General features: G+C 43.8%; 1 protein-coding gene across 5 annotated transcripts in view; it reads left to right on the top strand.

The window, feature by feature from the left end:
* LOC106587660 (casein kinase I) overlaps positions 1 to 12,020 on the top strand; it is a 50,374-nt gene extending 38,354 nt beyond the window's left edge. For 2 of the 5 annotated variants that reach the window (XM_045689530.1, XM_045689534.1), the window contains 4 exons: positions 1,472 to 1,579; positions 3,713 to 3,819; positions 5,952 to 5,975; positions 7,800 to 12,020. In XM_045689530.1, the coding sequence (XP_045545486.1) occupies positions 1,472 to 1,579; positions 3,713 to 3,819; positions 5,952 to 5,975; positions 7,800 to 7,854 (294 nt within the window). In that variant the 3' untranslated portion in view covers positions 7,855 to 12,020. The remainder of the gene's footprint in view (positions 1 to 1,471; positions 1,580 to 3,712; positions 3,820 to 5,951; positions 5,976 to 7,799) is intronic. The other 3 variants (XM_045689532.1, XM_045689531.1, XM_045689533.1) reach the window with 3 other exon arrangements.
* Positions 12,021 to 12,665: the final 645 nt, after the last annotated feature.

The raw sequence follows: 12,665 nt of genomic DNA, 5'->3' as shown, positions 1-12,665 counted from the left end.
AGGTTTAATTGGCGGACAGGTAGCCTTACATTCTCCTGCAAAATGTCTTGATAAACTTGGGAATTCATTTTTCTCTTGATAATAGCAAGCTGTCCAGGCCCTGAGGCAGCAAAGCAGTCCCAAACCATGATGCTCCCTCCACCATACTTTACAGTTGGCATGAGGTTTTGATGTTGGTGTGCTGTGCCTTTTTTTCTCCACACATAGTGTTGTGTGTTCCTTCCAAACAACTCAACTTTAGTTTAATCTGTCCACAGAATATTTTGCCAGTAGTGCTGTGGAACATCCAGATGCTTTTTTGCCTTCAGATGTGCAGCAATGTTTTTTTGGACAGCAGTGGCTTCTTCCGTGGTGTCATCCCATGAACACCGTTCTTGTTTAGTGTTTTACTTATTGTAGACTCGTCCACAGAGATGTTAGCATGTTAGATTTCTTTAAGTCTTTAGCTGACACTAAGATTCTTCTTAACCTCATTGAACATTCTGCGCTGTGCTCTTGCAGTCATCTTTGCAGGACGGCCACTCCTAGAGAGAGTAGCAACAGTGCTGAACTTTCTCCATTTATAAACATTTTGTCTTACCGTGGACTGATGAACACCAAGGCTTTTAGAGATACTTTTTTAACCCTTTCCAGCTTTATGCATGTCAACCATTCTTAATCTTGGGTCTTCTGAGATCTCTTTTGTCCGAGGCATGGTTCACATCAGGCAATGCTTCTTGTCAATAGCAAACTCAAATTTTGTATGTGCTTTTTATAGGGCAGGGCAGCTCTAACCAATATCTCCAATCTCATCTCAATGATTGTTCTCCAGGTTAGTTAACTCCTGACTCCAATTAGCTTTTGGAGAAGTAATTAGCCTAGGGGTTCACATACTTTTTCCAACCTACACTGTGAATGTTTCAATTATGTATTCTATATAGACAAGAAAAATACAATAATTTGTGTGTTATTAGTTTAAGCAGACTGTGTTTGTCTGTGGTGACTTAGATAAAAATCAGATTTAAAAAATTGACCAATTTATGCAGAAATCCAGATAATTCCAAAGGGTTTACATACTTTTTCTTGCCACTGTATTCATGTATTACAGTCCCGTTGATTGAATCCTTCATGTAGTCAACTGCCCTGTGTTTATTCTGTCGTGTGATGACTGGTTCACTCAGGGCCAAATCCCAACTTGTGAAGCGCACGCCTTACTCTAACTTAGTTTTGTGTATAGCACCCATTGATTTCAGTGGGGGAGATTTAAGCAAATGTTTGAGTGGAATGTGCGTAGCGCCAAGTTAGTATCCGGCCCTCGGTCACTAATGCAGTTTCCTGCTTCGCCTTTTTTATTCATCTCTGCTTTGTTTCTTTTCTCGTGCCGCTTTGCATGACACCTGGGCACGCCCCCACCCATTCCACCCAAACTCGCAACGACCCATCCCACCCTCACTCCCTTTCCCTTCCATCACTACCACAACTCCCTGAGCAGACGGCAGCTTCTGACCGGAGGGGAGCATGGGAAGTGCAGCCCAGTCGGACAAACTCCTCCTACATGGCCTCCCACCTGGCATCGGACAGGCACGGGGGCTCAGTGCAGGTACACTACAACTCCACGTTGACCCATCAGTCCGTTGTCCACTTCCCCCTCCGCCCCCTGTTTCCTCACATGGTGTGCCGGGGTCCACCACAAGTATGTCCATGGCATATGTTACACATCAGTGGCATACTTGAGTCTGGAGGTGTGTGTGCGAGAGCTAGAGATTTGGTGTGTGTGTGCTCACACATCTTTTGTCCTAAAGCTGATGGCCCTTGGTCTTCTTTCCCTGTGTTTTTGGAAAGACGAGCTTCGAAACAGGTCACGACTGGTTATGACAAACTAATCTGGAGGCGAAAGAAACAAACACCTGTTCATTAGGTGAGGCGCTGGCTGCTGGAGTAGAACACCTGTTTATTAGGTGAGGTGCTGGCTAGCAGAGTAGAACACCTGTTTATTAGGTGAGGCGCTGGCTAGCAGAGTAGAACACCTGTTTATTAGGTGAGGTGCTGGCTAGCAAAGTAGAACACCTGTTTATTAGGTGAGGCGCTGGCTAGCGGAGTAGAACACCTGTTTATTAGGTGAGGTGCTGGCTAGCAAAGTAGAACACCTGTTTATTAGGTGAGGCGCTGGCTAGCGGAGTAGAACACCTGTTTATTAGGTGAGGCGCTGGCTAGCGGAGTAGAACACCTGTTTATTAGGTGAGGCGCTGGCTAGCAGAGTAGAACACCTGTTTATTAGGTGAGGTGCTGGCTAGCAGAGTAGAACACCTGTTTATTAGGTGAGGCGCTGGCTAGCAGAGTAGAACACCTGTTTATTAGGTGAGGTGCTGGCTAGCGGAGTAGAACACCTGTTTATTAGGTGAGGTGCTGGCTAGCGGAGTAGAACACCTGTTTATTAGGTGAGGCGCTGGCTAGCAGAGTAGAACACCTGTTTATTAGGTGAGGTGCTGGCTAGCAAAGTAGAACACCTGTTTATTAGGTGAGGCGCTGGCTAGCGGAGTAGAACACCTGTTTATTAGGTGAGGCGCTGGCTAGCGGAGTAGAACACCTGTTTATTAGGTGAGGCGCTGGCTGGCGGAGTAGAACACCTGTTTATTAGGTGAGGCGCTGGCTGGCGGAGTAGAACACCTGTTTATTAGGTGAGGTGCTGGCTGGCGGAGTAGAACATCTGTTTAGGTGAGGTGCTGGCTGGCGGAGTAGAACATCTGTTTAGGTGAGGTGCTGGCTAGCAGAGTAGAACACCTGTTTATTAGGTGAGGTGCTGGCTGGCGGAGTAGAACATCTGTTTAGGTGAGGTGCTGGCTAGCAGAGTAGAACACCTGTTTATTAGGTGAGGCGCTGGCTAGCGGAGTAGAACACATGTTTATTAGGTGAGGCGCTGGCTAGCGGAGTAGAACACCTGTTTATTAGGTGAGGCGCTGGCTGGCGGAGTAGAACACCTGTTTATTAGGTGAGGCGCTGGCTAGCGGAGTAGAACACCTGTTTATTAGGTGAGGCGCTGGCTAGCGGAGTAGAACACCTGTTTATTAGGTGAGGCGCTGGCTGGCGGAGTAGAACATCTGTTTAGGGGAGGCGCTGGCTGGCGGAGTAGAACATCTGTTTAGGGGAGGTGCTGGCTGGCGGAGTAGAACACTTGAAAAAGATAAGGAGAGCCACACTCTAGGAGCTCAGATGAAATGACTAAATAACCTAATAACCATGACAAACTGACATTATACAACCAGGTTGATCCTTGTTGTGTTTGGTGCAGTGATAAGAATGCAGGTTGAGTTGACTTGGTTTAGCAATGCATGTTTTTGATTAAATCAATCCTAAATAGGGTAATTCATCATCAAATAATGCCCCTGTATTTTAGGGCTTCAGAATAGTGTGATTTAATGGATGGTCTAATACGTTTATGCCGCACATTTTACTCACACCTCTTGATAAATATTCGGAAAGGTTCATTTAAGATTGAAAAGTACATTAATTTCTTTAAAATGTGAAAAGCTAAAACTGCTTGACAAAGCTTGATAAGATTTCAATAAATACGATTTTGATACAGAACACAATAGATGGTATTACTTGCAGTATACATCGTGTGTGTGTGGTTGTGTTCGTGCGAGCGTCATGGACTGGCCCAGTTTTTGAGCGGTGAAGTTGTGGTAACGGTCATTGACTCCACCTGAATCAACCCTCTCTCCGTGTGCCACAGGTGGTCAGTTCAACAAATGGGGAGCTGAATGCCGATGACCCTCTGGCAACCCACTCCAACGCACCAATCACAGTCCAGGCTGAGGTGGAGGTGGTGGATGAGGCCAAGTATGTATCAGCTCAACCCCCCCCACCCCTTTTCCATCTCTCTCCAAATCTACTCCCTCTGCTTTACCTCTTCCTCACCTCTCTCTCCAACTCCCTCTGCTTTACCTCCTCCTCATCTTTCTCTCTCCAACTCCCTCTGCTTCACCTCTCCTCTTCCTCACCTCTCTCTCTCCAACTCCCTCTGCTTTACCTCCTCCTCATCTTTCTCTCTCCAACTCCCTCTGCTTTACCTCTCCTCTTCCTCATCTCTCTAACTCCCTCTGCTTCACCTCTCCTCTTCCTCACCTCTCTCTCTCCAACTCCCTCTGCTTCACCACTCCTCTTTTCCTCATCTCTCTCTCCAACTCCCTCTGCTTTACCTCTCCTCTTCCTCATCTCTCTAACTCCCTCTGCTTCACCTCTCCTCTTCTTCACCTCTCTCTCCAACTCCCTCTGCTTCACCTCTCTCTCTCCAACTCCCTCTGCTTCACCACTCCTCTTCCTCATCTCTCTCTCCAACTCCCTCTGCTTTACCTCTCCTCTTCCTCATCTCTCTAACTCCCTCTGCTTCACCTCTCCTCTTCTTCACCTCTCTCTCTCCAACTCCCTCTGCTTCACCACTCCTCTTCCTCATCTCTCTCTCCAACTCCCTCTGCTTCACCTCTCCTCTTCCTCATCTCTCTCTCCAACTCCCTCTGCTTTACCTCCTCCTCATCTTTCTCTCTCCAACTCCCTCTGCTTCACCTCTCCTCTTCCTCACCTCTCTCTCTCCAACTCCCTCTGCTTTACCTCTCCTCTTCCTCATCTCTCTCTCCAACTCCCTCTGCTTTACCTCTCCTCTTCCTCATCTCTCTCTCCAACTCCCTCTGCTTTACCTCTCCTCTTCCTCATCTCTCTCTCCAACTCCCTCTGCTTCACCTCTCCTCTTCCTCATCTCTCTCTGCTTTACCTCTCCTCTTCCTCATCTCTCTCTCCAACTCCCTCTGCTTCACCTCTCCTCTTCCTCATCTCTCTCTCCAACTCCCTCTGCTTTACCTCTCCTCTTCCTCATCTCTCTCTCCAACTCCCTCTGCTTTACCTCTCCTCTTCCTCATCTCTCTCTCCAACTCCCTCTGCTTCACCTCTCTCCCTACACTGTCCCCTCTGTGTGTGTTGCTTCTTGGTTGTGTACTTTCTAAGCCTGTGTCCTGCGTGTCCCTATTACAATCCTTTGTCTTGGTAAGGTTGGGACTGCTCCTTTATCCCCCCCCCATCAGATGTCCTCTCACTTCTCATAGGCTCAGTGCAGCAAGAGAAGAACAAATGAAAACTCCTAGAATGCAATGAGCATATCAAAACTCAGTGCATATCATGTAATATCATCTCTAGGATTACCCAAAATTAGATGGACCTACTGATATTTTTTGGTGAATGAAATCCCTGTAACATACTCAGCATAGTGAATGCCAACATTGAGTGTTTTGTCCTTCGATATAATCCACCAGTGTCTGTTGTCCCCCAGCCTGGTTCCTCTCTAGGTTTCTTCCTAGGTTCCTGCCTTTCTATGGAGTTTTTCCTAGCCACCGTGCGTCTGCATTGCTTGCTCTTTGGCATTGCTGACATAAAGGGCTTCATAAAATATGTTTGAAATTGTTAGGGGATTGGTTTGTCTCCCACTTGTTCATTCTAATACCCTTTTGATCTGTTTTCCGCTGGCCCTTTGATTTTCCTGTCATCAATAGACTTCCTCTTTGATATGATCCCACTGCGTTGAAAGCCAGGGCCCCAGAAGACAGTTCAATTAATCTGACAACAGGGTTTCCATAGCAATGAGGTGTAAAGATCTATTTTTCTCTTGTTTCTCTCCCTCCCTCGCTCTCTGGTAATCCTTTCTGCATCCGTTCCGAAAGGATTTTAGAAGTCTTGCTTGTGGTAATGAGCGTCCGTGATACAGTATGTTGAAGTAGAGTGAGGTTATACATCAGTTGAATAGTGTCCTTAGAACTAAACAGGTGTAGTTAGCTCTAGAACCTAAGAGTCTAAGCCATTGAGTCTTCAACCTTTTGAACCCTGCCCTCTGTGTCCACTTGTGTATGTAGTCTGTGTGGCATGTTCTGTCCCATCGACTGCTGTATTAATCTGTCTTTTCTCTCTACACTCTTTCTTCTCTGTAGCTGCGTGAAAATGCTCAACCTGTGGTGAGTCCCTCTCTCCTAGTCCATACCATACCCATGGGACAGGACAGGGAGTGGACCAGCCTAGGCTGCTAGTGTAGTTGACGAGTACACACTGTGAAGGGACCCTGCTCTTATACTGTGAAAAACTGATTAAAAAGAATGGTCCATATTTCCACTACTGATATAGGCCAGTGGGTTATAAAATCCTTTTCAGGCAATCTGTCTTCTCACTGATACTGATGCTACAGATCAGCTGTATGAGTTAGGTAATATCTAATGATATCATTCTTTAAATAAAACTGCTTTTCATACATTGACTTTAATATAGGCTATTGAGTACTTTCTTTAAAAAAGTATATATATATATTTGGAAATGCTGTCAATTCCTTGTTTTCTGTTATGGAGGCAGCCTTAAATATCGACTAAAACCTACTAGCTAGCAGGGCACCTTTTAATATCTACTAAAACCTACTAGCTAGCAGGGCACCTTAAATATTTACTACTAAAACCTACTAGCTAGCAGGGCACCTTAAATATTTACTACTAAAACCTACTAGCTAGCAGGGCACCTTTTAATATCTACTAAAACCTACTAGCTAGCAGGGCACCTTTTAATATCTACTAAAACCTACTAGCTAGCAGGGCACCTTTTAATATCTACTAAAACCTACTGACAGGGCACCTGAGAATAGCAAATGACTTCCTTAGGGTTCATCTCAACGTTGTGCCTTTTAAAAAGACTTTCATGTTTTTTCTTTGTAGCCAGTCACTGTGTTGTTTGTAGAGCTGTGGCTGACCTATGGCCACTCACTGCATGCTGTAATAATCATCTCATTAGGCTCACTCTGTCCTGTGCTCTGTGTCTCCACCACTGTTGTTAATCACACCACTGTACTAAACACACTTGTCCTTTTACCTCAGACGCCCTCTGTAGGTTCTTCTTAGAACTGTTTTGACTCCACTCTGTCAGGGATCTTGGCATAATGTGTGTTTTTCTTCTACCATCACCGTAGTTCTTATTTCTTCTAATGCTCTGAGTCAGTCTCTTCATGTTGATTCTACTCCTAGAGATGTTCTGATGTTGGTTAGTAGGAATGGATCTAACAAATTAACATCTCATTCCTCTTTAAGGAATACCTAGGATAGGATAAAGTAATCCTTCTAACCCCCCCCCCCCTTTAAAGATTTAGATGCACTATTGTAAAGTGGTTGTTCCACTGGATATCATAAGGTGAATCCACCAATTTGTAAGTCGCTCTGGATAAGAGCGTCTGCTAAATGACTTAAATGTATCTCATGGCATCCATCCACTCATCTATGTTCTTGTAACCTGGCTTCAGGTCAGTTCCTCTGTCTAGCGATGCCATTTCCAGTGTTCCATTCAGGCATGGCAAGGCTAGTCAGAAGACTGCACATACAGGCATGGGACCAGGCTATTGTTGCTAACCCTTGAGGCCAGTATAATCTGTGTACACTGATTGTCATTGGCTGCCTTTACACAGGTAGCCCAATTCTGATCTTATGCCACTAATTGCTCTTTTGTTCAATCAGATCAGATATTTTGCCAATAATTGGGCAAAAGATCAGAATTGGGCTGCCTGTGTAAACACAGCTATCGTGTAACACATTTCTCCTCTTGTCCTCTAGCTGTTGAAATGAAATTACTTCTCACTTTACCAGGATGGTGTTCATTAGGGCACGTTTTAAAACAACGTTTTGGACAAGTTTAGGTTAGACCCATCACTGCTTTAGTCTGTTTTCTTCCGTTTGGTGCCTAATGGACATGACCCAGTCATAGTATCCGGTGTTGGCTTGCCTCTAACCAGTCTCTCTCCCCATCTAAAGGTGCTGTTGCTTCTTCAAAAGAAAACGGAAGAAGAACACCCCGCGACACAAATGATCAGCAGCACGCCTAGATCGCTCACAAGTCTTGCTCGATAAGGTTCTTAATCGAGAAAATCAATGAAGTCCCATTCAGACCAACGAAGAAGACCACGGGAGAGTGATGAGGCGATGTGCGCGCACACACACACACACACACACACACCCAAACAAGTGTGGCTGTCTGTCGATGGGAATTCCTTTTTGAATTGATTCATTTTTCCTCCACGATGCTTGGGAATATTTGGCAGGCCCCGTTGTTGCCGGGATTGGGATCTTGGCTTTTGCAATTAGTTTAAGCTTGATTGATGGGCTGGACAATGGAAACACAACAGACTGTCAGCCTCCTGCTCTTTCATAAACACACACTGAATGTATGGGCGGGAAGTTAAATGTCTATGGGAGAATTTAGTAGATGGGACAAGTCCTGGGAGAGGAAAGCTTGTTGGCTACTGACTGACTACATGTAAATAATGGACCAATATCAGTTGGAACTGGTACACTTCTATAAACGATTTGGACTTCAGCATAACAATGTCCACATGGTAGCAACCGAGTGGGCTTTCCTTCACACTGCACGCTAAGGACAGAAGAGAGGGAGGTGGTGGCTTGACTGTCGTCTTTACTGCTACTGTCCAATGCCTTAACCAAACCAGCACCCCACAGAGCCAGGAGAGGGTGACGCAGGAGGCCAGGCTCTCCATACTGAGAGGATATCTATGGTCCCTGCTTAATGTAATGACATAACATGCCACCCAATGTGGAGTTCAGTTCCCCACTGGTGGTACAGTATCTATAGAATAGGTGGTTCAGAAATAATGTTGACTAGGGGCAACACTTTTAGGGTTAATTTGGATGTTTGTCAGTGAACTGTCATGTAAAATTCAGTGCCATGTCAGCTTTGTGCATTCAGTCTCTATCTGCAATGTTCATAACGTTGCAGCACACTGTGTAAGCCCCTGGTCTCTTAGAATGATCTCATGTTCTGTGTCGTTGAGAGAATGCTCTTTCACATTTTCTGCCCCTCTGTTTCCGGTGTATTTGCCCTGTGCTGCAAAGCATCATCTGTGAGACCATTAATGATGATTTGATCCCAAATGCCAAGTCCCAAATGGAAAACATGGGATTGCCTCAAAAGGATATTAAGAAGTACCTGGTGAAAATCTGTCTACGGTGTTTTTTTCAATATCACTTTTTGTTTTTCCTTGCAAATGTCATGGAGTATTGCCTTGAACCAACAAACTGTTGACAATGTCACCATGCCTATCCTCTTCACAGCATTAATTCCATAGGAGTGACATTTTGGGTTTTATGTAATTATGTAGATTTTTTTGTTAAATATATAGCTAATGTGAATTTCAAATGTGAGCAAATGTATTTTTCTCTTTCAAATAGCCATGAAGTATGAGAAATGGACAGAGGGGGACAAAAAGCTAGACTTTTGACTGCACTACATTTGTTGACCCACTGTTATTGACATTAGACCTTGCTTTCCCCGTACTGTATTGATGGATGTGCTCAATATACTTAATTGTAGCAGCCTTGTGTGCTAGGTCTGTTCTAACAATACACTTAACCAATTCTGGCTTTAACCCCCCTCCTTGTTTAACCCCTGTGCCATGATGTATGTAAACCCACACAGACATACACAACCTAGACATTAATGTATGATGTGATGTCGCCTCCTGGTGGGGTGTTGGATACTGATGTCCTGGTGACCATGGTTGTGTTCAGTAGGGCACACTGTTGCCAAACATTTTGCAACTTTAATCAATAAGCTGTGTTATTGTACAAGGTCAGGTAGTACCTCTGCGCTTTGGAAACTTTTTTTCTCCCTGCTGAACATGACCCAGGTTGGTCGTCCCATATGGAGGCACAATGCCTGAGGGGATGCCAACCGGCTCAACAGACCTCTATGAGCAGGCATGCTTGTATGTGCATAATGATATTGTATATTTTTATGTTTTCTTTTTTCCCACCATTGTGACTTGAACTAGTTCCTCTGGGGTCTAAGTTATTGTGTTGAGAGTACTCGAATATGATACATCTATTGGTCTTCTGTTGTCTTTTACATTTTATAGGTCAGTACGGTATTCCTCTGAGATGTCTTTGAGGGAATAACTGGTGAGGAAAAGGTGTTTTTGAGTGACGGGAATTCCTCATAGTGCCTCTTGAATGGGTGTTTTGAGGGAGGGGTTTGGCATTGCTGTCTAGCTTGCCTCTGTTGGATGTCTCTGGGTGAGTGATTTAGCCTAGGGTTGGATTGGCATTCTGTCGTTCAGGGACATCAGTCGCTGCTGCACAACAGGGTCGGGGTTCATGTCAAGCATGTCAGCAGAATGGCTCCACCTGCTGGGTGTATGAAGGCTTTTCTGTCAGGACTTCAATCCAGTGTTGCTCAGTCTGTTGGGGTGGGGTGTTGTAGCCCAGCGCTAACACCTCATTCAGCCAATCACTAACTCCTTGAATATTGGAGTCATTGTGTGTTAGTGCAGGGCTGGAACAATAATGTGCATCCTCTGGCTGTCTCCTGAGGATGTTTTGAGAAGCACTACTTTTAATTGACCCACATTAGACTAGCCATTACAGTTACACTGTGACATACAAGTTCACTTTGAAAGTGTAAGGTATTGTTGAATCTAGTGAGACAGACATCCAGAGAATGGCCTTGAATGGTTCCTTCTGTTCCTAATGCCATCCTATGGACTACTACTATCCGTCACCTGTGCCAGGAAAATGTCAACTAGAACTCTGATGGAATTCCACCTCGTATCCCACTGCCCTTTTTTTATATTTGTTTCACCCACCTGTAATGTTGAGAGAACATTGAGGTTTGGAACTAGCGATTTAAAGTCTATATTGTGTTCTTAATGTGGCTGAGAGTAATACCATAATTATTGAACCACTTGTCAATTAATTGTTTTAATTAACTTTCACTCCTCAACCATACATTTCCATTTCAGTGGACCACTTTTATTTTGGAGTGGAACGTCACTTGTATACTTTGATGTATCTGTATCCTACTGTTAACAGTGGTCTTAATGCAGGTGTTGTATCACTGTTGAAATTCATTTCCTTCCTGCAATTTTGGCTTTACAGCTGATAAACATGAATACTACAAATTGATATGTGCATTCTAGTTTCCTCAAGCCTTTCCACAGCCTGTCTAGAATGAGGAATATTTGCTATAAGTGTGTATTTGCATGGCTTATCTGGAGCAGATGTCTGCCTGTTTTAATGGCAAGGCTTCCTGAGGTGGATGTATGAAGCTAAGCCACCCGTACAAAGTTATTCTCTGGTCATAATGGAGCTCTACAAAGTCCTCCCATTGGCTTGATAAGTCCTACCCAGAGCACATTCCAATTTCAGGTGTCATTGCTTATACAGTACTACATCTTGCCTGTCAGTCAGACCTCATTGCTTTCAATTGACTTGTTTCTTGTGTTATTCACCATTTTATTTCCTGCATGTCCAAATGGCATGTAAATCCTTATAGCAGCGTAGAGGAGAATGAATGGAAAGAGATGGAGTCTTTTTGGGGGGGGAGGGGGGGGGTTCTCTGGCACTTTCTTCCTGTCGTTGTACTGTAGAGTTGTCTTGGGTTGGTTGTGTAATATGTCTGGGAGAGAAGTTGGGTGTGACACATGACTGCAATGTTTTAATTCTTTTAAGTTTTACAGAGTTCATTATATTTTTTTTTGTTTTTGTCAGTTGGATTCTGTTAAAGAATATAAAGATGTTTTTTCTTTCAAACTGTGGAAAGTAGAATTGTACAGTACCACAAGTTTATCCCCCTTCTCTTGCTCTGGCAATTATTTTCAAAGCTATGATTTTAGAAATGAATCCTACAACTGTATTATGAATATTGTGTTGAAATATGAATGTTACTTCAAATCTATTTGAATGGTTTAACCTAGTTAAGGGCTTCATGAATGAAGGACCCATCTTTTGATTTATTTCTTTTTATTATATTTGATTTAATTATAATTTAATTTTAAGTACAGAAAGATAAATGACCAGACTTTTTATCTGAAAGGCCTATTTTCCTATGGATTCGTGTGAGACGTGTCACATGTATCCTTACAAATTCACTTTTTATTCCCTCCACGCTTTAAAGGGGAAACTCAAGTTTGCGCCCTTTTTTTGGGGGGGGGGGTAAAAATAAAAAAATCTCTCTTAACCTTTTCTTGTCAATATGGGTCTGTTTTTATTCTAGTACAGTGTCACATTACATTCTAATGAGCCATCTAAGAATTGCTGAGACAGCATGTCACCCATAGAAAATGATATTTTTATGGTCACAGCATCTTCTCAGGTCACTTCAACCTTTGGGAAAATCTCAATTGCTACTCCTTACATCCTCGTCTCCTCTAAAGCCCATTGGATGAGAGAGAGCCAGAGGTTCATCCCCTCTGACGTTCTCCAATGGGGTTTGAGGAGGCGAGGTGAGGGGACTCACAATTGAATCTCCCTGTGACTTTTCCCTGCTAGGTTGCAGCTGCACTGCTTCAGTTTTGTGGGCCGTACCCTTGATCATACATTACTACTAAGCTGTATAATTTAATACAATACATTTTTGCAACAGTTCCTGCAATGTCATGCTATGTAGGCCTAAACGTGAGAAAACAACCTTATGTGGTTCACGTAATTAAGTGTTGACAAAACGTTGAACATAATGTATAGCCTACTTCTTCCACACCAGTAAGAATACATTGTTACACTCAGTGAATCTTAAATTACATTAAAACAAATTTGATTTAACTAGGCAAGTCGGTTAAGAACAAATTATTATTTTACAATGACATCCTACCGCTGCCAAACCCCCTCCCC

This window comes from Salmo salar, chromosome ssa11, assembly GCF_905237065.1.
Source record: "Salmo salar chromosome ssa11, Ssal_v3.1, whole genome shotgun sequence".
NCBI lineage: Eukaryota > Metazoa > Chordata > Actinopteri > Salmoniformes > Salmonidae > Salmo > Salmo salar.
Note: the sequence above shows the minus strand (reverse complement) of the source record. Positions and strands in the feature narration are given on the sequence as shown.